Raw genomic sequence first — 27,340 nt, 5'->3', positions numbered from 1 at the left:
CACTTGCTGCAGCAGCTGTAGCTGATCTGCTCCTGAAATACCACACATGTGCTTCGCCTCTGATGAAACACCCGATCGATGCTCCTCACTCGACTGAGAGCAGAGCATCACACCAAGAGAAGAGGAAGTGTGTTAACATCCCAGAAATGACACGCTTCAGCTTCAAAGAAAGAAAGAAGCCCACTGCGTTTGGCCTGTGGCGTCACATCCAGAGGAATTGTGGGTAATAACGGCAGAGTCTGAAGCGTGGCTCCGCCCACTCAAGAGTGAGGTCTGGAAGGTCCGCCTCCTCACGCCGGCTGAGAGGTTGTGTGTGTGTCGGGAGCGTGACACACGTCTGTAAGTGTGTGTGGGTGTGTGTGTGGAGGAGGACAAGCAACACTTTCATCCGGCGCCAGGTGTGTGTGAGACGCAGAGAATCTGGGAATTTCACATTTCCAGGCCTGGAATATTATTACATTTGAATAGTTTTATTTTTGTTTCATTGGAGTATTATACACACATTATAAATGTGTGTGTGTGTGTGTGTGAATAGGCACTAGTTTCACCATTCAATTCGATTACGATCATCATGTGAACGATACGATTCAATTCGATGCAACACGATTATATAACATTTATTTTGAGCATTTTTGTTTAATTATATAAGCCGGCTACTTTTTATAAATAATTAGCATGTTAACGCCGTTAACCCAGGGGTTGCCCCCCCACTCATAACTGCTATTTCTGTCTGTTTTTTATTGACGATTAGTGAATTTATTCAGTCGCAGAACATCTTTCCAATCACATCAAACCAGAGACGTTTCAGTCACGCTCCAGCTTCACTTCAGCGGCGGGAAACTACTATAGAGTTACATTAAGAATGCCTCTGAAATGGTTTTCAAGATGGTCCAGAAGTCAAGAGAAAATGCAATCACGGATCTTAAAGAAATAGTAGCCCAGACAAGCTGCTGTGACGTCTGTTCATCAGGAAGAAAAGAAAATAGAGCAAATCGGTAACTTTTATATAGCTGTATTTACCTGTATTTAGTTAAGAATTTAGTGTATGATAACTAGGGTTGTATGAGGGTTTTTTTTTTTCTTTGCTCGATGCTGGTGTCTGATCCAGAGACAATAAAAAGGTTAGAATTATCTCTTTTGTTGGACAGCCCAACCCTATTGATGACTTTGTTTGAATTTCTATGTGTTTCTGAGGGGCACAGGTTAGCCTAGATTAATATATATTATACCATTTATTATATTGGGATTATGTGGAGATTGTTATGGAAAGAAGTTCACTTAAATACGAAGTATAATAAATGTTAAAATTGATAGTTCTTAATTATAATGTAATGTTTAATGGCTAAAGCCAATGGTTAAATATTAGGAGATTTTTTTTTATACAGGGAAATCAGTATTACTTGGTATCAGTGAAGAAAAAAGACGCCATCACACACACACACACACACACACACACACAACATGTTTGCTGCATTAGCACGCACCTATATTTGATCACATCACCTCATTGTTCTGTATAATTTATTCTGTCTTTTCGATTATTCAATTCTGGTTGCCGAACATTTGGTGCATCCCTATTTCGTATCATAAAAGCAGATCCAAGTGCATTTAACTGTGCATTAGCCGCTAGCTTCAGGACAAACACTCACAAAGCGTGCATAAAAGTCTGTCAGTATGAGATTTGTAAAATAAGAGAAAGTGGCTCAGAAGAAGAACAATACAGCGATGAGCACGCTTCTCACGGCACATACTCTGTGCAATGAAGCCTGCCACGTTTGTCTCGAGCACACACACACACACACACACACACACACACACACACACACACGTGCCAAAAAGCCAAGCTCGGATTCTCAAAGAGAGAGCGCTCTTTAATACGCGCTTGACAAGCGCATATACGGATGACGTCATAGGCTTTAAACAGTTCACATTTAGCTTTATTTTTATATTTTATATTAATTATTATAGTTTAATTATAGTACTTGGAATGATTCATTGTTTACACTGTGCCGGTAATATGCATATTTTCTGAAATGTTTTCTGCTAGCTTTAGTTTCATTAAATAGTAAGAACTATGTTCCTATGTTTCTATGTGTGTGTCAGGTGAAGGTATGTGAGTATTTCAGAGAGCGATGAGCTCTTCTGCAGGAGGAGGATCAGTCCAGCGTAATCTGCTCTCTGTTTCACACAATACCTTTCTTTCTGCAGAAGAGGCTTTCCCAGTAATTCTCCATGAACACAAAATGAATTGGTAGGAACGAGTGAGGACCGGAGCGGGTTTTAAAGACGGACTCGTCGAGGTCACCGGCGCTATGAAATCACGTTGGGCTCCTCATTACGGGAGATTCCCTGAGCGAATGAGAGACAAAAGACAACAAAAGCGCGTCTTTCTCTGCGTCCTCTGGCTGCAGACACACGTCGCTCGCGCTTTCATTTCCTCTGAGCTTTTATAATTAATTTCGTTTAAGGGCTGCAGATCGTTGGATGTTCTGCTGACTAAACCCGTTTGTCATTTGTGGGTTTATTTTGCGAAACCTCCTTCACACCCCAGTGGCTCCCCATCGCTCATTAAATCACACTCAGTGTGTGTGTGTGTGTGTGTGTGTGTGTAACTCATTGTTAAACACAGGTAACAGGTGATGTGTTTTAGATTAAATGAGCTCTTTGTCACAGTTATCCATCTAACTCAGCCCACGGGCCTGGGTTTGTCTGGTTAGCATGATCAAATTAGCCTCTGCTGGTGGACGCTCTTAACTACAACAAGGGCAAAAAAAATGAATCGTAGTATTTTTCAAAACTTCTGACTGATTCAACTTGCTGATTTCAACATTTCTTTTAACATATAACTAAAACATATCTACAACAAGTAACATTTTCTTGACAATTCATCTGGTTAAAGAACGTTCTCAATGTCCAAGTCGTCTTTTCTCCACCCATGCCATGCATTCTGGGTACTTTGCATCTGCATGTTTCCCGACGACGTCTTCCACGTTTCTACAGGCACTCTTCATGGTGTGCCGCCCCGCGACACTGCATTCGGCCGTAATTACACAGCTTCTCCTCTCGAGAGTGTCATTAGTTGAATTAAGGGCGACCCGGAGGAGGCCGATTCATCTAGCAGAAAATGACTCCAATATGCAGAGCATCAAAGCCGTCAGATAAGAGCCCTTCACTCCCGCAAACTCCCCCGCTAAACCATTAGCACCTCCTCAACGCCAGCCTGCACTCAACAAAACCAGCTCAACACAAATACATCCCAACTTCCCCGTCACAGCGAACGCACGCCTTTGAAGAAACACAAGCAATGGAAACTTCCAATTATTATATATAAATAAAGGTCCACGAGTTAGCATTTAAACTTGGGATATCTGTAATGAAGAGACATTGGAGACATTTACTTCTTTTCTTTCTTGGGACATTTCACACACGAATCAGCTTCACCCTAATTTTAAATCCTAATTTAGGCACCGATTAGTATGTCGGGTCTTTCTTATGATTCCCAAAACTTTTATTTATCACAATTATTTAAAATAAAATCCAAATGGATAGGCCTAAAGCTGAGCAAATGTTTCACCATCACCATCAGATCGATCTCTGTGTCATCAAAGTACCGTGAGAGCTATAGAGAACAGAGACTGCATGCTTTTTTTGCTCCACCGTACTGTCATACACCGATCTGAATGTCATACACAGATCCAGCGTACCTGGCCAAAAGTTCAGCAAATGATTCACCAACTTGTTCAAAAAGCACATTAGGAAATTGAAATCCGCTGTGTGAGACATACTTTCCAAAAATTGAGCAAAACACATGACATTGTGTCTAAAATGACTCAATATCAACTTCTTACTTCCCGGACTGCTGTATAAGATCAGTTTTTCATATTACCCTCAGCCTATTGCTGGTGTATGATGCTAACTGTATGATGTAAATATGAAACATTCTAGCTACGCTCTCTAGGCTCCATCAGACAGTCCTCGCCTCACAGCATCTTTGTATAGCATGTTATGATATGCCTGTTCACGTCTTACCGCATCTCTGATGGCCAGAGCAGTAAACCTGAAGAAGAACATCAGGACGAAGTAAAAACGTATTGAGAACCCTAGAAACGAGTTCACCCACAACAACGAGCAGCAGCAGCTCGGGCTTCCCTGAGGAGGAGGGATAGGGAAAGCACCACAGCCATCCGGAGGGATCGATATCCACATCCACTCAGACCAACACGCCATCCGTCAGCGTTTACGGCTCTCCGCGGAGTCCTGCGCTTCTACAGCCATCCGTCTCATACTCATACTGTACGACTACCCATCTCCTCCTCTCCATTAATTACACACGAGCAAAGATCAATAACGTCTAACGGCTCCGTCTTTAATTATGAGAATAAATAACTCGTCATTATCTGTTGTTCCATTTCTGTGATGAATAGCATCGGCGCTAATTTAAAGCGGAAGGAGGGGGTCGCGAAGAGAAACTTTGCTCGAACAAAGCCGCTCTGACTTTATGTGCTGCCTCAGGTCCTTTCTACATTTCTATTTTCCAGCTCAAAGAAAGGTTCACCTGGGTTGCGAGATAAGTCAGCATGTTTCCAGTGGTGAAAGGCCCTTCGGAAGCGTCTGAAAGCGCCGGCGGGCCGCTGGGGTCTCGGCTCCTGCGAGGCGGAGGGCTAAACCAAAGCACATTGTGCTCCGCTAGCTTTTCTGGGGCCCTTTCACCCTCAACGCAGCTGTCAGAACACCAAACAACAGGCACAGCAATTTTGGTGGCTGTCCCTCCTCGCTGAGGCAGCGATTCGTCTGGACGGCCGTCAATGCCTTTGTTTTTCTGTCAGGGTTTTAAATTGCACCTCGGCGGACTTCCTGTGCGACTGTGTGCCGAAGATTACGCCTTCGCTCAAAGCGCAAGTCCAGGGACGGTCAGATTGGAGTCGATTGATGCACTTCAGAAGAAAGGTGCCGGCGTGCCAGCGTTCCGGCTCTGGCACGGATATTTCAGGATTACCGTACAACAGGCTTTGTCTAAATGCCTCAACTGCAGACGGAGAACGGAGCGCTTCCCGTCGGTGTCATCTGTCACGATCGTGCCGGCTTTTCACTGGATCTGCCAGAGTTCCTTCGAGCTCCGCCGTGGATCTGAATGGAAGAGCATCTGTTGGACTTTCCCTTCGTGACACAACGGAGCAGAACCACGCTCATCTGCCCTCAGTGCAGATGATGAAAGCTCAGGACAGGAGCCAACTCTCGACTGGAGAATTCATGAACTAACTGAAAGATGTTGATCATCAACCTCAAGAGGAAAAAATTACATTTCCTGTTTGGAGAATGAGAACGAACACATTTTTGAAATAATTTTCTATCTTTTTGTTCAACAGCAAACGTTTTTATGAAAATGTATCTAAAAAAGCTTATGGCACTAGAATGAGCTGTGACATACAATACTATATATAATATATATATATATTAAGAAATTAACTTTAACTTCAGCATTTATTGACATCAAACGTTGTTATCTGTTGCTAACCTGTTAATATCATTGAATGGACTTTGAACTAACAGGAACAATGAGGATATTGTTTTTTTAATTGAAAAACAAGTGTATTATTATTATTATTATTATCATAATTAATAAATGATTCTATAAGTTCTTAATGCATGAATGCAACTGACGCAATTTTGACACAGTTGCATGGTTGAGGATGTACATGAGAAAGTGGAGAAAATCCCTGTTTTAAAGCAGAAAACAGACTTGTTTTTAAAACTAGTTACTCTTCATGCTAATGGCTTCTGAAATATATCCGTGCGTTTTGAGGCGGGGACGGCGGGGTCGAGGCCTGCGGCGCTGGAGCGTCAGAGCTGATGATGTTCTCCGGCTGACTGTGAGAGTGGATGTCAAATGGACATCAGGTCACAGCACATTGAACTAAATGAATTCAGTTAATCTCTCTGATGTTTCTCCATCCCTGGAGCCAAATTCTGACGCTAATGTTCCCCCTCAGGGTCATTTAAAGCCCTTTCAGCTCCAGCATGTCTAGTGGCACTTTACTTCTCCAGAACTCTCTGCTTTATCCAACCAACAACCTGAATCGGAATCGTTCTTATTTCCACTGGATTTTGAGAGTTTTGTAAAAGAGCAGCTTGAACGTTCCGCTGAACATCTCTCGCATGTTCTCGATAGTCAGTAAACAGTGACAGGGCTCTCGCTTGGGTTTTCTGAGGTGAACCGTTACGTTAAAATGGTTTCTCTGAAGAGTAGCGCGACCACCAGCAGCATTCGCGCTTCTCCATCGCAGGGATCTTTTGTTTTCTTTGATGCCGAATGCATTGTGCCTGTGACCTTGTTGGCAAATACGGGCCTGAAATCCCTGGCCAGTCTGCGAAAGGACCCAACGCATCGGTCCCGGTTCAGTGGGTGCATTCATGAATAAGACATGACCCATATTCCCAACAACACAAGCACGGCCGATTGAACGCCACGTTTTTAGGGGAAGAAAAGTATGTCGGGGCTTAACCGAGGCAAAGGCGCTCTAATGCGGAGCTTGTTTTCGACGCTCGCGCAGTCTGCCGCAGCCTGATATCTTACGGCGGAATATGTATTAGTTTTGTGTCATTATTCATGCTCAAACGATGCTGCTTGCCCACTGGCTGAATGTGCAGTAATTACTACAACTTGGCTTCCTTCATTTATATTAATGGATAAATATTTGTTCATGGCTTCCTGTTTGTAATTATAACATTTCCATTTAGATGTCATTGCAGGTGAAGCTCGGAGAAAGAAACGCGCAAGACTTATCCTGTATATACTGCTCCAGTGTGTTCAGACGAGACTCTCAATCACACAACGCTTTGTGCTCGACTTGACCTTCCATTGCAGTGTGACGAACGAGCCGCCAGTCCTTTTTAATCTCCCTTGACTCATTATTGGATTGGAGAGCCCGAGTTAAGGCGTTTTACATAAAATTTGATGAAGGTAAAATAATCATATTTATTCCCTCCATGGTAACTTGACATGCAATCTTTACCAAAAATCTCATTTTGAAGTATAAAAGCAATTTCTTTGGTTTTAACGGCTTGGATTGTAATTAATATCTATTTTATCTCCAGGTTTTTGGGTAAAAGTTCAAATAAATGTCATTTTTCAGGCGGGATCTGCTTGGATGTACAGCACAAAAGTCATTGAAATATGCAACAGATATTATTTCATCAAATGGTTTAGTTAGATACTCATCCTCAACGAATAAATATATTTTAGTAAAAATGATTTAGCTATTAAGCAGCTGTCGGTCTGTCGCCGGCGTGTGTTGCATATTATTACTGACAGATAAAGTAATCTATAACAATAATCACTGTTGCTATTGTCAAGTAAAACCAAAAGTGAATTCCAACAAAAAGATTGTTGACAAAAATAAGTCACATTAAGTAACTAAAATAAGCTAATGCACTTAACTTAATAATGATTCATTAAATTAAATTATATCCAAACGTAAAACTTCAACTATTGGTTAAATTTAAAAGCTACATACTATGCTGTTTTTAAATAAAATTAAAAAAATATAAATTCTATTAATTCAACCTATATACTTGATATTAAAGCATGTAAGAAAATATGAAGAAAAATGACATAATGGCTAAGTCAAAATAATAAAAGCTATACACAATACTAAAATAATAAATATTATATTTACAAAATATAATGCCTAATAAATGCTATACTAAAATAACACTGATATATTAATGCTTCTGTGGGACTGATGATGCGGTCTGGGTTAATGCTGTCATTGTCTAAATATGAAGAGCCAACTGTACATCTTTGATAAGGTAATAAATTGAATATTGTAGTGAACATGTTTCTGAGACTCACAGATGGCAGGGAGATCTGAGAGTTATGAAGGACACTGTGTGCTGTGTGTCCGTTAACATCGCCCTCGGTCTCTCCTGCTGTTCACATCGTATCTGTGCAGACAGCAGTATATACTGCAGTGAGCACTGAGCGCTGGAGCCGTAGTCTCAGCCTATCCAGAGAGATTCGCAGACTTTCCCCCTGATTGAGTTCTGCTGTGCTGCGGTGTGTGTGTGTGTGTGTTTTCTAAGCGACGCGCTGCTATTGTGTTGCAGGTTTTATCAGGCCTGAGCTGCAAACAGCAATACTCTCCCTCCAACAACAGATGTGGCCACAAAGGAGCGAGAAGGAGGGAGAAAATAAGAGAAAGCAGAGGGAAAATGTTTTGCCAATAACCATGCTAATGTTTGGAGGTGGAAAGGATATTCTTCTCTTGCATTTCTTCCATTTTAGGTCTGGCAGAATCTTTCTCGGGCTTTGTTTAGGAGCCGAGTTTCTTCGTTTCATTAAAAGATAAAGTCCGGACGCTAAAAGCTGGGAGAGGAGAGCATTTTCACTCACGGACGCTGACACATCCAACAAGGCCTTACAAGGCCACTTTGTAAGAAATGTTGTAAATGTAGCATAAAATTAGAGTTATATTGATGATGCCAAAGCTAGTGAGCGGGAAAGCCCGTCTGCTAATTAGAATATTAATCACCCCCGTTAAAAAGCTCCAAGGTCAGTGAGAGCTGAAGGAGCTTTTCCATTTTTCACGCTCCACCCATGGGACGCTTCTCTAGAAATAAAACGTCATTCGCTGCATCGACCAACTACTCAAATGACACACAAACACACACACACCGAAGAAAGATACAGACGAAGCCAACATACCTGAGCAGGCTGGAAGGCAATGAGAGAGCAAAGGTTAGCGCGGCTTTCGTCGTGAACCTACCACGTAAAACAGTGAGTCGTGTGGTGGCGCTCGTCTCCCCAACACTGTTGGAGGCGACGCATTCGTAAATGGCTTCATCTCGAGGAGTCCTCAGCGGCTGGATTCTCAGGACTGAGCCCGATCCGTCATCGAAATCTACGACCTACAGGTGCGAGAGACAAGATATGTTACGCGAGTTTTTTTTGCCCACAGTTGACGACGGATAATCATGCTTTCACACACACACACACACACACACACACACACACACACACTTCATCCTGACACAAAGCTCTGGACAGACAACGGATACCGTGGCAACACCGTCATTTACGCAACCTGACGCAACACTACGAACACAGGACACAGAAACAGTCTGGTTAAGATCTTCCTCAGAAACATGTGCAGCTCTATGTTCTGGAGATCTTTCTCCTGAAGCCCAGTGAACTCTGAGAGATCTCGGCTCATGTCGTGTCTTCTTATGAACGTCTGTACGACACGACAGCCATCTGAAGCACATTTACTCAAGTCTCTGGTTAGTATGCCATACGCTTTCATCATTTTTATTACGCATTTCTTTTAAAAAGGCTCTTTTTGTAAAGCATCATAAATAATTAGTGTAAATCCTACAGTTATGATATACTTAGGGACTAAGTAGTATATTCAAATTATATTAGAAGTGTCATGTTCTAATACAGCATATAAGTATACTTGCAACTATACTTAAAAGTGTACTTTCATGAACTAAAAAGTGGGCAATGAATGTAAAACTAGTGTACTTAAGAGTATACTACTGTTAGCTACTCTTAAAATACTCTTAAAATAAAGTGAGCCAGTTTAGCCCTAAGTACATGCACACAAAAGACCTTGCAGAAAAGAAGTGTACTTCAGTTCATTGTATTACTCTAAGTGAAGTATATCTCCCAAGTATGCTTTATGTAGTAAGTATAGCACTAGTTAGTACTGTAGTAAGTATATAAAGTACATTTTCAGTCCATTAGTTTTACAACTAAATGTGGAGTATATTATAATGTGCCCACTGTTTAGTGTATACAGTATACTTTGGATATGCCACTAGTTTTCTTTGTTTTTCAAGTATACTGTGAACTATACTACAAGTGAGCTTACAGGTATACTGTTAGTTATATACTTCTAGACTTCATTCAAGTGCACTTCAAATGATACTTTGCAGCAAGTATAATTGTATGCTGTTTATGAATTACTTTTCATCAGACTTAAAATTTTCTGTGAGAACACCACTAGCTTCCTATTGAGGAAGTAAATATTTTTGAAATAAAGTTCAGCGGAAATGGTTTACTCTGATAACATCTTAATAGAGACCCGTGTGAATCATATGAAGACCATTCAAAACTCTCACGTCTTACAAGAAATGTCAGCAAAACCTGACAAATATTAATATGTTGCTGCGTGGGTTAATAACTCTGTCCGTAAAAAACGTCAGATTTCCACAATGTATTATTTACACTAAGATTTTTCCACCGCAAACTTGACCTATCACAAACTTATCAGAAAATATATGCTGACCGAGTGTGTGTGGAGAAAACATACAGAAAAGATTAATAGTGCCTTCTACGCCGCTTGAAATACTACATTATATACACTTAAGTACATTACGACTAAATAGTATGAGCCAAGCATACTTAAGTGTGATCTTAAAATGAACTCTTCAGTACTTAAAGAGTATATCCACGTATAGTCTGTCCTGTAATTCAGCAGAAACCAGTCACCGTGTATTATTTACTTCAAGTTTTTCCACGTGTTTAATGTATACTTAAGTGCAATTGTAAAAAAATCTATACTTAAGCAAGCCACTCTCTCTCTCTCTCTCTCTCTCTCTCTCTCTCTCTCTCTCTCTCTCTCTCTCTCTCTCTCTCTCTCTCTGTCTCTCTCTCTCTCTCTCTCTCTCTCTCTCTCTCTCTCTCTCTCTCTCTCTCTCTCTCTCTCTCTCTCTCTCTCTCTCTCTCTCTCTCTCTCTCTCTCTCTCTGTCTCTCTCTCTCTCTCTCTCTCTCTCTCTCTCTCTCTCTCTCTCTCTCTCTCTCTCTCTCTCTCTCTGTCTCTCTCTCTCTCTCTCTCTCTCTCTCTCTCTCTCTCTCTCTCTCTCTCTCTCTCTCTCTCTCTCTCTCTCTCTCTCTCTCTCTCTCTCTCTCTCTCTCTCTCTCTCTCTCTCTCTCTCTCTCTCTCTCTCTCTCTCTCTGTCTCTCTCTCTCTCTCTCTCTCTCTCTCTCTCTCTCTCTCTCTCTCTCTCTCTCTCTCTCTCTCTCTCTCTCTCTCTCTCTCTCTCTCTCTCTCTCTCTCTCTCTCTCTCTCTCTCTCTCTCTCTCTCTCTCTCTCTCTCTCTCTCTCTCTCTCTCTCTCTCTCTCTCTCTCTCTCTCTCTCTCTCTCTCTCTCTCTCTCTCTCTCTCTCTCTCTCTCTCTCTCTCTCTCTCTCTCTCTCTCTCTCTCTCTCTCTCTCTCTCTCTCTCTCTCTCTCTCTCTCTCTCTCTCTCTCTCTCTCTCTCTCTCTCTCTGTCTCTCTCTCTCTCTCTCTCTCTCTCTCTCTCTCTCTCTCTCTCTCTCTCTCTCTCTCTCTCTCTCTCTCTCTCTCTCTCTCTCTCTCTCTCTCTGTCTCTCTCTCTCTCTCTCTCTCTCTCTCTCTCTCTCTCTCTCTCTCTCTCTCTCTCTCTCTCTCTCTCTCTCTCTCTCTCTCTCTCTCTCTCTCTCTCTCTCTCTCTCTCTCTCTCTCTCTCTCTCTCTCTCTCTCTCTCTCTCTCTCTCTCTCTCTCTCTCTCTCTCTCTCTCTCTCTCTCTCTCTCTCTCTCTCTCTCTCTCTCTCTCTCTCTCTCTCTCTCTCTCTCTCTCTCTCTCTCTCTCTCTCTCTCTCTCTCTCTCTCTCTCTCTCTCTCTCTCTCTCTCTCTCTCTCTCTCTCTCTCTCTCTCTCTCTCTCTCTCTCTCTCTCTCTCTCTCTCTCTCTCTCTCTCTCTCTCTCTCTCTCTCTCTCTCTGTCTCTCTCTCTCTCTCTTCACGTCCGAGAAGCCGTCTTGTGTTTGTGTAAAATGCTCAGTGAATGTCTGAAGGCGATGCTGATTCTTAAGCCAGACGTTTCACGATAAAGCCGGTGTCTTTGAGGATGGGATGGCGTGGTCTGGGCCGCTCTCAAAGCGGAGCGCATGGAACATGAAACGAGGATGGTGACGTCACAGACAGTCGATTAGCCTCGACGCCAGACGAACGGGACACAGGACGCTCACAGACAGGTTTAGTTGCTGGCAATCGAGAGATGTATACTCACTTCTGACAGAAACAACCGGGAAGGGTTCTCCGTTTAACAGACTTAAATACATCAGTGGTCATACGCTGCGGCTTTTCTTTCACCGTCACTTTTCACGCAAAGAAACGCGAGTATGACCACGCGCTCACACGTGCATGAGCCGAGTAGAAACTGAGCGTTAGACGAGATATTAGTCGTGAGTGGCAGGGATGGAGGTGAAGACGCGGGTCGAAGGTTAGCGTATTAGTGGCTGTTAGTGCTGTGCAGCATGTGATGAACGCTGATAAGATTTCCTTTTCGCAGCCGATAAGCGTCCGCAGATTAGCCGCCGCTAAGTGTTAGCGAACAGAAGATGGAGATGGTTGTGCGGCGAGATGACGCAGAAATTAATAAAAATCTTATCAGGGTTCGGCTGTGATGCGTTGGTTCCTCATGCTGGGCTGAGATGGCGATCCGTACACAGATAAACAGACATTCAGGACCGAGCCGCAGAAACATGCGCTGAGGAGCTCAACACAGGAACAAAACACACTTCTGGGCAAAGCGCATGTTTGACAAAGCATCGGATCCATCGTTTCCTGAGATGAAGGTCATTCTCATGATCTCATGCTGTCGAGATGAGCGGCCGGATTCACGAAGCATGACGGTTCACTATCTGCGGGATTATTTTATTTCTTTTTTTTTATTTTACTAGTGTCTGTTTTCATTTGTTTCTTTCTTTTTCTTAAATATGTCAATGACAAATGTAGTTTTGGCAACTAGTTGGAACAAAAATAAGTTTAACTTTTCTTTTCTTTCTTGTTTTTATTATTTCCAAATTACAATTTTTGGATGGCTTTAGTTTTAGTTAGCATAACATAACCATGTCATATTATTTCTCGTTTTCTAACTTAACTAGTTTTTTTAGGAATAAATGCCATAAAACCACTGCTCTTAAGAAGACCTCCGACTTACAGAAACGTATCAGGTTGTAGAGAATGAATCGTTACTTTCTTTGCACAATTAGCAAATGAATTAAACGCTGAGCCATCTTAACACAGGCTCATACAAAAATAATTATTTTAACTTTATAAATTAAAAAAAACAAAAAAAAAAAAAACATTTATTAATTTTAAAAGCGTAAAGAATTTAAGGAGACGTGCTCCAAACTTTAACCTTCTCTTCTTATTTATTCTGACTTTTATTTTGTAGTTTTTTTCCGTTTCGTGAATCCGGCAGCAGGGCATGAGTGATCATGCATGTTAGTGGGTGGGTGGTATGCTAATGAGTGGGTGTGTCTGAACTGATGGGCGTGGCTGTCGTTAGCATTCACTTGTCGAGCATTTTACATCAGAACAATAGACCTAATACCTCAAAGCGCTGGTTGCTCACTCTCTTCCCCTTCTTGTTCCACACGATCTTGGGCCGCGGGTCGCCTGTAGCGTGGCAGATGAAGGAGGCCACACCGCCCTGGATGCCCGTCTGATCGTTCGGAGTTTGCAAGAACTTTGGAGGAGCTGGAAGACAGAAAGAGAGGAGATTAAACACGTGATGGAGACAGAATACTGAACAGAAAAAGAGGCAAAGATGTGATGATTGTTCTATGAACACTTTTTTTTAATTAATGTGTTTTATCTTTTTTCACCCAATTCAGTTGGTATTTGTGTGTATGAATATCATTTTTTTGTGTGCGTGTTTAGTATTATTTTTTGTTCACAACAAAGCATGAACGGGCCGAAAACGTCTGCCATTACTAACACACCAAACATTAGAAACAGCAGATCACATCAGAGCCACGAGATCAGAAACAGCATTTATTTTAAGAGTTTTACATCATGATCCGAGCGCTGTTTATTAGGCGTCATTAATAGAGCAGACGGTAATGAATCCCAGACTCCAAACTTAACACCACCATCCAAATGAGGGCAAAACTGCAGAATGAATATTTGTCCTGTAACATTATTAGCAATGATTTAAATGCTTTATAACTCTATCTTGCTGATGTAAGAGACGCATGACTGAAGATCGAAGTAAAAATAGTCAAATATTTCACACGCGCCGCAGAGGAAGAGTGTAAAACAACCGACCAATCAGACGGGCCTGGGGGCGGGATCTGGAGTGCACTCACACACTCTTCATTTAAAGTCTGATTTAAAGAATTGAAGAATTTTAATTCAATACATTCATTTCATCTGTGACTCCTGAAAAAGTAAAACGTATCACAGAAAATATTGCGCAGCACAACCTTTTCTAACACAGACAACAATCAGAACTGTTTGCTGATCAGTAAATCAGTATATTCTTATGATTTCTGAAGATCATGTGACACTGAAGACTGGAGTAATGATGCTGAAAATACAGCTGTGCTTCACAGAAATAAATTACACTTTAACACATATTTGCATAATAAACAGCTGTTATGAATTCTAATAATATTTCACAATTTTCACTGTATTTTCCGTAAAATAAACGCAGCCCTGGTAAACAGAAGAGACATCTTTCAAAAACATTCAAACATTCTTCTTATGTATTTACTACTATATTATTATTCATTTTTGTAATGCATTCATATTTTTTTATATATATACAGAAGATATGCTAGTTGGAGATGATATGTTTTACATGTTTATATATATGTTGATTATTTTAGTATTACTTATTTACTATTTTTTCAAGGGCTAATTACAGTCAATTTATTATGTGCGTTCATCATTTTTATCGGTTTTTTTTAAATACTTCATTTTTGTTTTAGTAATTAGTTGCCCGTTTCATCAAACACAGCAGTGTTTTAGTTAGTGTCTCATCTCTAGGACGATGGATGATGGCGGCCAGCCCTTGTTCCCTAGTTAGAGAGCAGCGCGTGCAGGAGGCGGATGTGACATACGTATCCCAGAGTCCCTGTCTATAATTGGATCTGTGAGCGGGGTGTCACCGCCCGACCAGAGGGATTTTACTGAGCCGTCCAAAATATCTGCAGTCGCTGCCAACACCACCGCCTCTCTCGCTCGCTCTGTACTTCAAAGAGCAGTTTCTCAGCATGTAAATATGTAAAATCGTATCTGGTGCGGCTGTCATACAGATATCTGAACACGCGCCGAATAACACATCAAAGATGCGGCTGTCAGAGGATCTGCTCTAATGGCGTTTGGGTCGACAGTAAACCCCGCTTAAGAGCTCACGCTGAACATCAGCACCAAACACACCCAAACAGAGAAACAGCAGCGCGCGTGTGTGTGTGTGTGTGTGTGTGTGTGTGTGTGTGTGTGTGTGTGTGTGCAGCCGTTTTCAGGCTCGCTTCCATCCCTGAACATCTCAAAATGAACTGAACTCACAGCAGAAAGGGCCATAAAAGCCATATTAGTCAGACTCTCTGTTTTGTAGTCACTTCCCTAATGTGAATGAGAATTATGGGTAATGCAGTTCTCCACTACGTACAGTAGGGCTGCATGATAAACCTGATTGAAATAGTTTGCTGCGCTTGTTTGTAGGGCTGTATAATTTCTATAAATGCGATACAATAATGATAACAACAACAATAACAATTTTACTTTTACTTTACACAAAAAATAAAACAGTAAATAATCCTTGTTAGTAGTAGTATGAGGCAGGGCAAAGCTTATGTATAAAACACATTTCATACACAACGGTAGTTCAAAGTGCTGGGCATATAAAACTAATTAATATAATCATAAACACATCAGAATGATAAATCAAGAATGTATATTATTGTTAAAATTATTCATATCAAAATGAGTAAACTTTTTGTGATTTTTGGTAACTGTTGTTTCTATTTCTGTTGTTTTTATTGTTAAATGTAGCACCAGGGTCCTAAATGACGAAATGACAATAGATGTTAGAGGTCTATACCGCATCTAATGTTTTAAAATAGGATTTTTCATATGATTTCTAAATTTGATTTGTGTTTACTTTAGCTGGATCAAACATCTGTTTACATCTTTTGTAATCAGAGCATTGTCTGGATCGTGATGAAATCTAAATAATGAACTGTGAAGTTTACAGTGTGGTTCTTCTGGCTGTTTGATCAGGTCATTTAAAAACGTTTTAATGCATAATGCATTCGGTCTCAGACACGAGCCGCATGACTTCATTCATCACACTGGAAATGGCCGAGCTGCACAGCATTGTGGGATACGGTGTGTGTCGTGCAGTGAGCTCATCTGAGCACAGAAACAGTTCGGTCTCTCAGTCCATCAGAAGACATTTGTGTATTTTCTCTTCTTCAGAAGCGACTGACACGTTGGATTTCTCCTGCGTGAGCGGCTTGCATTCGCTGTCTGTCCGAGACATTTTCATGATTAGAGTCTGTCTGTCAAACCAGCGTCTCTCACAAACACTGCACCTTAACCTCCACAAATCACAAATACAAACCTCCTGTCTTCGTTTCTAAGACTTATTAGATATCTAACATCATATAATGATCGCGTGAAGCTGGTGTAAATCATCTCAATTTTACACACACTGTTGACTCAATTCATCCAGCTCAACTGTTCAACAACGTTACTGTTACTGTGTTGTATTATAGTGTGAAAAGACAAAAAAAACTAAAATAAAATCAAATTAAATCAAATAGTTCTTCACTCTTCGTTACATTCACTTTCCTTCATCATTTTGTTTCAATACGTGAATTTAAACACAAATGTGTTTCTCATTCTTAAAATAATAAGAATGATGATGATGGATAAATGCTACTTGCTTTGATATTTGGATATTTAATAAAATGGCATTCAATCAGTGCACTGCAATTGTTCCAATACTATGTTTTGGTGCTGTTGTGTATTCGGGCAGGATTGGTTTATATCACACATACACACTCGTGTGAGAAGAGCGTGACCTTTCACACCGCATTAATTTAATGGCGGTCTGTGAGAATGTTTCAAACCATTTTCACAGCACAGCGACTTTATAACGGCCACAACAACATAAAATCTGCCCTGCCAGAGGTGACCGGCCCACACACACCTGACACACACACACACAGCCGTCTGTCTGACACGTCTCGTGCAACACAAACACATACACAACACGGCTTTCAAAGCGACAGACGCCAGAGCAAGTTCTCAAGCGACGTTCCGATAGACGACTGCATTTCTCCACAAATATCCTCATCACCCGACTGCGAGTGAGATGTGGACCAAAAGGTTTGTTTGTGTTTAACATGAAGATGGCAGTGTATGAGGCTGACCTCTACAGAAGCTCATCTGGTGTGTGTGTGTGTGTGTGTGTGTGTGTGTGTGAGCTCCATATGGCTGACGCTCGGCTAATGAGAATCTCTGGAGAGCGACAGCTCGCGGGACCTGAGCGATGATCTTTCCTCTGAGCGCCAGCGTTTTAACGCCAGATGACGACCTTCGATAAGAACGACATCATCTACTCGTGCGATTTGATTCATGGGGCGACTTCGCCAACATCCGTTATCACCAGATTCTCGCCGACGACCGCAGCCCAGCTCCTGACCTCCAGGATTTCCGTTTGGCCACGAGGCTCACGGCAGCCGCCGAAACACGCAAACTTTCAATCACAGAAGAGTCTGATGATCTGATATTCTCCGTCATCCTCTTACGGAAGGATCTGGACTCTGACTCACGCGGCGGGTCACGGACATCACCTGGTTCCCCAGGCAACAGCGGCTGTCACTTCTCAGCCCACACAGGTCTCGGCTCATGTCGAGGTTTGACGAACGCCTCCGGCCATGTTTACAGTCTGACATTCATGTTCCTATCTTTACTTGATGCTATTCACTAACAAAAAAAAACACCTTTTGAAAATGTTTAAGCAGATGACGCAGATATGGGTCAGAGCAGATTCCTATGAGACTGTACATCACCAACACCTCTGACAATATCAGAACAACCTAATATTTAATTCTGTGACTGTGTGTGTGTGTGTGTGTGTGTGTGTGTGTGTGTGTTTAGCTTGAGGATCCGGCCTTGAGCACTTGTGTGTGATGGTTCATGGCTGTCCCACAAGAGTAAACTAGCTTTTTCCTCACTAATATTTACCTCAACAGCTGATTACAGGATCAAGGACAAAGTGTATGTATGATGATGGGAACAAAGTGCAATTCTTCTGGAGAGAAACATGCACCCTTTTACCTCTCATCATGTTGGCTTTCTGTCTAAAGCTCAAGGCTGGTAAATGGGAGGTTTCTGGTTTTCAGATTAAATCATGAACTACAAAATGTTCTGATGGAGCATTTGACACATAGTTGTTGGTGTGGAAAGCGCCAGGTGAGAAAATTACTGTGAAGTGGATTTCTGGGAACACAACTAAATCCATTTGTCTGAAACTTTTCTTGGTCAACGAAAGCCATGAGCAATGCAGCACATTTGATCATTTAGACCTCATTAGGACTTCCATTAGGACAGATCCAATTTATTACATTACAGTTACTAGATGGCATGTGTGTTCATATAAGCCCAGCAATAAAACTGTGAACATTGAAAGTTCTCAGGTGGTAAGTTCTCAAAGTTTGAAGGTTCTCGTAAGCACCAGACATCACTCCCTCACCGACTGCAGAGAATCATAAAGATCTGTGAAGTAGAGGATGCTGATCCAGGGTCCTCAACACCACTGTCGGAGCCTTGAATTTGTTGTGGGCTGCTATTGTTAGCCAGTGAAGTGAGATCAAGAGTTGAGTGATGTAGGGCATCTTGAGCTTGTTGAAGATCAGATGCACCATCATGGTCTGGATCATACGGTATATAGAGGCTTAAATGCAGCAACAGAGCACTGAAGTAACCCTGGCCCTGGCTCGTATAGAGCGTGAAACTGCAATCCACAGCATGGATAGGACAAGCAGTGCATCTTTATTGTTTGCACCCAGTGAGGTTTTGTAAAGGGAGAACAGAAAGGGGGCCAAGAACTGAACCTTGAGGTACCCCGTGGTTATATGATGCTACTCAGTGACAGACGACAGGATCCTCCTAACAAGCTAACTGGTGGTAAAAATGGCACTTTAAAAAAAAAACAAACAGCAATTAACTCCTTTTGCATAAAATGGAAAATGCGCTTTGGTCAGGATGCAGATACCTCTGAATAGATGTCTTAGAAATAGACATAATTAATTATTGATTTATCTTTTCTCCTTTCTATTCATTCCCGCTCTCTGAAAGAGAAAGAAATGCTGATGATTTCACTTGTCTTTTGTTCCTGAGACTTCATTGGAACTGACCATGTGACCTGCTAAAGGATGCTGGGATAGTCCGATGATAAGAGCCCATCTGACATGAAAAGGTCTTCTCCTCGTGCTCAGCAGTGTGTGTTAAATGAACAAATTTGCCAGAAATAAATACACACAGACACACACACTAAACAAACCACTGAATGTGTGATGCTGCAGTCGGTGTGTTCCACATGGCATAGATGATACCTTCCCAGGGCACTTTGAGTAGAAACAACCATTCCAAACAGAAGTGTTCAAAATAACTACTTCAAAGGACCCTTTGAAATGAACGTTTTTGTGGGGTTCAACTAATGGGCACTTCACTCCCAAGATTCTTCACCCTGCATCAGAAGCTTGGTTTGTAACTCTAATTATACCAGCAACACCTGACTCGTTTTTGATTTAGTAGTTGTTGGTTTTATTATACTGTTAATTCTTTTGATCTGTTATCATAATAAAGGAACGAATGGTGCTTTAAACACACATGCCTTTATGAGGTGGCAATTTCTTTTGGCTTGCGTTACGAACAGCCACCCTCTCGGCGCACAGGGAATATCGTACAGGCATGATCACCTCTGAATGGAACACGTCCAATTTCATACTTCCTCATAAAACAGACTCTCGCTTCAGATCAAGCGCTGTTTGTCTCTCCCTTGTTGGGGACGGAAGAACAACACACACACACACACACAGGAAAAAAAACGAAAAAAAAAAAACAAAACACTGGACACAAAGAGAGGAGATGAGGAATTGGCTTCCATTTCATTCTTACCCTCATTTTCTCTTTCTCTCTCGCTCTGTCGTTTTTTCTTAGCCTACAGTCTTCACAGTTAGATTTATGCCATTTATCATGCTGACACTCTCCCCGTCTCTCTCTCTCCCTGTCTTTCTCTCCCCGTTTCTCTAACGGATGAGCCTCATCCTGTCTGTTTAGACACACAAACCTCTCCCCATGTATAACGTAAAGACGGAGGAAAACACTGGCTCCGCACACACACTGAAGAATGGCGTTGGTTTCGCTGAGAGGAGTTTCACAGATGGCGAGGGGAAGTGACTGTGTGAGGTGGCACAGTGGGACACACACACACACAAATACTCGTCAGGGCTGCCAGAAGGAAGTGTGTGTGTGCCGTCCACCACACGGGTTGGAAAATCTACTCCATGATTCTAGATATGTTCCCATTAGTCTGAAGAATCAACCCTCCTCGAATCACTTGCGGTGTTGTGGCCTTGGCTGATGAATGTCGTGAGACCACAGAGAGTCCTGTTTGTCATTTCGTCATTCTGAAGGGTGCTCACGAGCGCCCCCTTTGTGCATTCTCAGTTCACTAGCGTGGACCTTACAGGAGGCGGCTGTGAGTAGTCTGATTAAAATTCAATCACATACTGACTTTTGAAGGCATTTTAAATCCTTTTGGGGAAAGGGGTCTGCTAAATGCATTGATGTAAATGTAATAGGACGTCATGCAGCTTTACCAGGACTAAAGAAACAACTGATAGAAAAGTCTATATGACCCCCTACATCAGACCACAACCCACCGGTCCAGCAGCTGAGGGTGTCATCTGAGACAGAGGAACGTCACTGTTTGGGTCTTCAGAGGTTGACTTCTAAGAAATCTAGATGCCATTCTACAGAGATGGGTGTTTACCAGGTCAGACTTTCCCATCTCATCTCAAACTGCACCTCGGTATGATTAATGAGCCTTAAAACCGAGCCACTTAAAAAGCCTTCAAACACTCAAGTCACATTACTGGCCATCTCTTATTGTGATGTCACAGATGAAGAATGTTTTGTGCAGTGATTATCGTGTTTCGTGAGAGGTATTGAGTACAGCGTGCTGAAATGTCATCAGAGTATTTATACTGCGATTATAAATCTATATTGAATGGAGAGAGGGCGATTTAATTACTGTCTGATCAATACATCTTGGATTTGGTACAAATAGAGTATGAACAGAGAGAGTGTGTGTGTTTTTTCAGCGATCGTCATGACGACCCCCTGATGGGACGTAATAGTGAAAATGCCTCCTGCTCCGCCCAAATGGTCACGGCTGACTGGGCGGAATAGTTCAGCCAATTAAATCCCATAATGAGCGGCAGCAGTTCAGGAAGTGTGAAATTGCAGTTGCTCTCATTCTGTGAAGAAGAAAGAGCCGCACTCGTTGGCTTATTGATCCCGTGTTTTATTTTATTTTATTATTTCATTTATTTATTTATTTATTTCTGGCAAGAGGTTTGTTTGTTGAACGTACAAGCCCCTAGTAGTTGTTTATTGGCTGTTAAAGTTTTAGTTCACCCAGAAGCATTCTGTCAACATTTATTCTCCCTCATGTTCTTATAAATGCTTATGACTTTCTTCAGCGGAATCAAACTCAGATGTTTTGAAGAATGTAACAGCTGCTCTTTTCCATGTAGGGAACAGAAACTGGGTATTTCAAGCTACAAAGAAATGCATGAAAAAAGGTTATATAAATCTATTATGATTTCATATTGTACGCCGTATTTCATAATACTGCATGTGGAAATGGTAGAAATTTGACTCATTATTTACTGAAAATATACACTTTCACTGTGTTTGAGAGTTCATGAGAGAAGAACGGTGGTGCTTTACGTGAATACATTATTTAAAATATTTCCTTTTGATCATTCAAGATTAGAAAGAAAGGTTAATGCAAAAACATCTCATTTGTTCTTAGTATGCAAATATCTAATACTGCATTAGACAAATACTCAACAAGAAAGGGGTGTGTGTGTGTGTGTGTGTGTGTGTGTGTGTGTGTGTGTTTCTTACAAGTGGTAGTTGATTTGCACTAATGCTCTACACTAATTAGTTGCACTCATATGCATCATGGATATTCATAAGCTAGCATGCAGAGTGGACAATTAATTTGCATGCAGGTGATAATTACTAGATTTGGGTGACGCCCCCTTGAGAATTGTCCAATGGTGTCTTACTTCACATCTGACAGAGGCAGTAAAAAGAGCCGTGACGATGGGGAAAAACCGCTTCTGCTCGCTGTGTGTGTGTGTGTGTGTGTGTAGCAATCCCATAATGCAATGGGACAAAAGCTGTTCAATTTCATTAACTGCAAAGTCATCAGTGTGACGGCCGCACTGAACACACTCGCACGGTAAGAAGGATTGTGTGTGTGTGTGTGTGTGTGTGTGAGAGTGAAGCAGCAGACACTAAACAGCTGCCGCTGTACAAAGCTTGTGGGCATGACAAACACGAGCACGTGTGTGAACGCTGCCCTCTGAATGCCTGCTAGCCGTCCATTTCCTGATGAGCTGCTTCCACTTTTCCACTCAAAAATATTTCATATCTCACTAAAATCAGAAAACAGACAGCCATTTGCACGCAGTCTTCTAGAGAATGTGAAAAAAAATAAACAATTGCAACTAAACCAAAAGTTCCTTAATACGACTCATTAGCAGTAGTAATGTTACACAATTATGTTAGCCCGCATAATTTAGTTATAAGGAAGATATTTTTGGCTATATTTCACGATATAAACATTTTCAAAGTGAATCAAAAGTTAAAACAAGTAAAACAAATAAATCAATGACCAAAGGAAACGCTAACCTGTCACAGATATGAAGAATTCAAGTAAAATAAATCAATGAGCATTTGCTACATATAACAGATTTTTAGTCAAATGTTATTTAATAATTACTGGGAATGAAAAGTAAAATATTCTCATATGCGGCTGTGCTGTGCGGTTTGTTCATATCTTTTACATAAAATAAAAATCTGATGAACTTGACTAAGTTTTAGGCTGAAACTTCAAGACATCTTCAAGTCCTCTAAAGCTGACAGTGTCTTCTTTCTGAACTCCATGTTGCTTTAAAAGAAGTGCACGCTCTTCATCAAGACAAACACGTGGTAAACATGTTATTTTTAAGTGCACTCGTCCTCGAGAGCGCTTACAGAGACGCCTGACCTCACTTCCACAGACTACAAGAGACGGGAGAACGAGAACGACGGCGACGGAAACATCTGAACAATACTTTGAGTGAATTGTGATCGACTGACGGGGATGATTTGATAAATCCAGATGTTTTTAGGGTCACGACTGAAATAAAAGTCTGTCTCAGAGACAGATATAGTTTGTGTTTTTATTAGCCGAAGCTCTCTCGGTGTAATTGAACAGCAGACAGACTCGCTCGCGCCGCGGACGCCTACACAGAACGGGAACCTGGAGCGCTTCAGACGCAGGGTCCTGGATTTAGCTCACCATCTCTGAATACAACACAACATTTAATTAGATTGAACTTTCTCCTCCGCTCTGCTTCCCATCATCTCCGTGGGTCGATCAGGAGCTTTGGGAAGCTCTAGACTCTCTCTCTGTGATGGTTCCTGATTATTCCTGTCATTTTCCCATCCGCTCCGGAACCGCGCAGCACTAATTAAAGCCTGAAGCTGCAAACGAGCTGACGAGATTTTACTACCACAGCAAAACCTACAGACAGCCTCACATGAACACACACTGAACACACACACAAACTCACACACGCGCATGAACTCATACACACCAAGCACATGAGAAATCAAGCACACACACACACACACACACACACACACACACACACGTGAACTCATACACACCACACACCATACACATGTAAAAACACACACATGAACACATCCCACACCAAACACACATGAACCACACACACACCACATACTGAACACATGTGAACTCACACACACACACACACACACACACACACACACACACATACTGAACAAAAACTCACACACGTGTGAACTCATACACACCAAACACACGAGAAATCAAACACACACACATGGACTCACACACACACACCACACTGAACATATGTAAAAACAAATTCACACACATCCCACACCAAACAAACAAATCACACACACCACATACTGAACTCATGTGAACTCACACACACACACACACACACACACACACACACACACACACACACACACACACACACACACACACACACACACACACAAAGTCAAATGACATGCAAATGAGCCAGGAGGAGATTGGATAGAGCTTCCACACAACATGCAAACAACAAGCTGGCTGGCAGCAGAAAGCAAACACTGATCTAACAATCATCTTCATAACAGAGAACTAATTAAACATCACACTCACAGCAGCAGAACAATGACGGTACATGACGTGTTTAACATCCTCTCTGCGCTGGTGGTGTGCTGCAAAACTTAAAGAGCATGAAACAACTGAACTTGAAGATAATATCTGATCCTGGAGCACAACAGCAATCATAAGCAGCACAGGTATATATTCATACACTGCAGATATAACACAACTTAACCTTCATCAGTAATAATCAATGCTTCATTTGGACAACTTTAAAGGTGATTTAAAGCTCCCTCAAACACCAGATTATATCTCAGTCAAATATTATAATATCCCAATAATACATCAAACCAGCTTTCAGATGAAGTATGATTCTGAAAAACTGACCTTTATGACTGGTTTTGTGGTCTAGGGTCAAATATAATATTAATAGAACAAAAGAAGACTTAAGTGATGATCTAATAAAAGCTGACTTTAGTAATAGTGTTAAACTAAACACTTATTTTAAAACAATATGTTTTAAATATTTCTGTGAACGTGTTGTTATTTTTTCAAGCTAATTCATGCTTTGGTAAGGTTTGTCCTCGCAGTGCTGAGAGAGGTACAGTGAGGCAGCGTTGCCAGGTCAAGGCTTTCCACACAGTTAATATATTTAGAAAATGACAGAGCAGTTCATGGGTTGTGTTTTCTGGGTTACTTTCATACAGCAGCGCGGCCACTCAAAGTGTTTGTGTAGACAAAAATTAAAACAGATTCCTTTATTGATGTGTGTTATACTTGAATGTATATCTGGCAACGGAAGAACGGAGAGGAGGTTGTGTGTTTCAGTCAGAGATCACACAGAAATAAACTAACAACAAGCACTATAGATTATAATAAACACACGGCTATGATAGGATATGATTTGTGTGTGATTTTCTTGAGATTTGGATATTTTTATAAAAACCAAAATGAATTTGTGGACCGATATAAAAGGACCAAATTCCACACGTGATCGTAAAAGGAAGATGCTAGCATGAAGCTAACGTTAGCTCAAACAGGTGTGTTCTTCTTCATAATCTACTGTCATAATACTGATCTGTTTAATTCCTATTAAATATAAAATCTAACTGCAGGAGGCTTTCATTTATTTCATGTAATTATAACGCAGTGGTTTAGAAAGCATTTAGGTCTATTACTTCAGCGTGTGTGTGTGAGTGTGTGGTGTGTGTGGTGTGTGTGTGGTGTGTGTGTGGTGTGTGTGTGGTGTGTGTATGGTGTGTGTGTGGTGTGTGTGTGGTGTGTGTGTGGTATGTGTATGGTGTGTGTGTGGTGTGTGTGTGTGTGTGAGTGTGTGTGTGGTGTGTGTGTGGTGTGTGTGTGTGTGTGTGTGTGGTGTGTGTGTGTGTGTGTGTGGTGTGTGTGTGGTGTGTGTGTGTGGTGTGTGTGTGGTGTGTGTGTGGTGTGTGTGTGTGTGTGTGTGTGTGTGTGTGTGTGTGTGTGTGTGTGTATGTGTGTGTGTGTGTGTGTGTGTGTGTGTGTGTGTGTGTGGTGTGTGTGTGTGTGTGTGTGTGTGTGTGTGTGTGTGTGTGTGTGTGTGTGTGTGTGTGTGTGTGTGTGTGTGGTGTGTGTGTGGTGTGTGTATGGTGTGTGTGTGGTGTGTGTGGTGTGTGTGTGTGTGTGTGTGTGTGTGTGTGTGTGTGTGTGTGTGTGTGTGTGTGTGTGTGTGTGTGTGTGTGTGTGTATGGTGTGTGTGTGGTGTGTGTGTGGTGTGTGTGTGGTGTGTGTGGTGTGTGTGTGTGTATGGTGTGTGTGTGGTGTGTGTGTGGTGTGTGTGTGTGTGTGTGTGGTGTGTGTATGGTGTGTGTGTGTGTGTGTGTGTGTGTGTGTGTGTGTGTGTGTGTGTGTGTATGTGTGTGTGGTGTGTGTGTGTGTGTGTGTGTGTGTGTGTGGTGTGTGTGTGTGTGTGTGTGTGTGTGTGTGTGTGTGTGTGTGTGTGTGTGTGTGTGTGTGTGTGTGTGTGTGGTGTGTGTGTGTGTGTGTGTGGTGGTGTGTGTGTGGTGTGTGTATGGTGTGTGTGTGTGTGTGTGTGTGGTGTGTGTGTGGTGTGTGTGTGGTGTGTGTGTGTGTGTGTGTGTGTGTGTGTGGTGTGTGTGTGTGGTGTGTGTATGGTGTGTATGGTGTGTGTGTGGTGTGTGTGGTGTGTGTGTGTGTGTGTGTGTGTGTGTGGTGTGTGTTGGTCCACGGAGACAGACGGGTGGGACTTACACTCGGCGCTGGAGAGCAGGACGCAGGCGGTGAGCAGCAGGAGACAGTGTCGGACGGAGGGGAACGCTACACGGACGCTTGGCACAGGCATGATGTTACGACTCACCCCGGAGTGTGCCAGCTCACAACGCTCCTGCAACGCTCTCACAACCTGCAGACACACACGGAGAACGCATTTTAACAAAACAACAGCTGCTTTCATGAGGTCTTCACGACAAAAAGATCCTTTTCTACCGTAAATACATCAGAACTGGATTAGAAACATGCATTGCTAAACTTGATTTAGGTTATTTTATTTTTAACTAGTTATCCTGTCCTGACTAACCATATATCAATGGAGAGCTGGTTTTGTAGACCTAGGTCACATTCATCGCATGCTTTATCTCCAAATAAGTGTCTATGGATTTCAGTTTCTTTACAGGTGAATTTTTGACACACTTACACACACCTAAATAAAAGGTATAAAAATGAATCTTTTTTCAGCATGCAATGATTTATGGAGGAATACAAAGAGAACAAATGATCAGATATATGACTTTTTTTGTTTTTTGGTTCACAACTGTATTTTTTTCTTGTGGGAACAGTAATATAAAACAACCACCCAAACCCTGACAGATTACAACCGTTAAAGAGCATTGAAAAGATTCAACAGATTCGTGTATAGAGAAGATCCCTGAACACACTCCAGGTCCATCTGTCCACGATTAGCATTAGCATGTATAATTTCAGAAACCTTGTCCTAATGTCCTGTGATCGGATCTATCAATTACAACATTTTTACCCGGTTTTTGACTCGGGAATCAATAACACACACACACACACACACACA

The 27,340-nt window shown here is 41.8% G+C and overlaps 1 protein-coding gene across 1 annotated transcript in view; it reads right to left on the bottom strand.

Annotated features, from left to right (window-relative positions):
- Positions 1-27,340, bottom strand: part of LOC122348901 (receptor-type tyrosine-protein phosphatase S) — an 819,186-nt gene that overhangs the window by 625,299 nt on the left and 166,547 nt on the right. The window contains 3 exon segments of the mRNA XM_043244791.1: positions 8,766-8,907; positions 13,366-13,511; positions 26,512-26,662. Of these exon segments, the coding sequence (XP_043100726.1) occupies positions 8,766-8,907; positions 13,366-13,511; positions 26,512-26,602 (379 nt within the window). The 5' untranslated portion in view covers positions 26,603-26,662.

This window comes from Puntigrus tetrazona, chromosome 7 (assembly GCF_018831695.1).
Source record: "Puntigrus tetrazona isolate hp1 chromosome 7, ASM1883169v1, whole genome shotgun sequence".
NCBI classification, from domain to species: Eukaryota; Metazoa; Chordata; class Actinopteri; order Cypriniformes; family Cyprinidae; genus Puntigrus; species Puntigrus tetrazona.
Note: the sequence above shows the minus strand (reverse complement) of the source record. Positions and strands in the feature narration are given on the sequence as shown.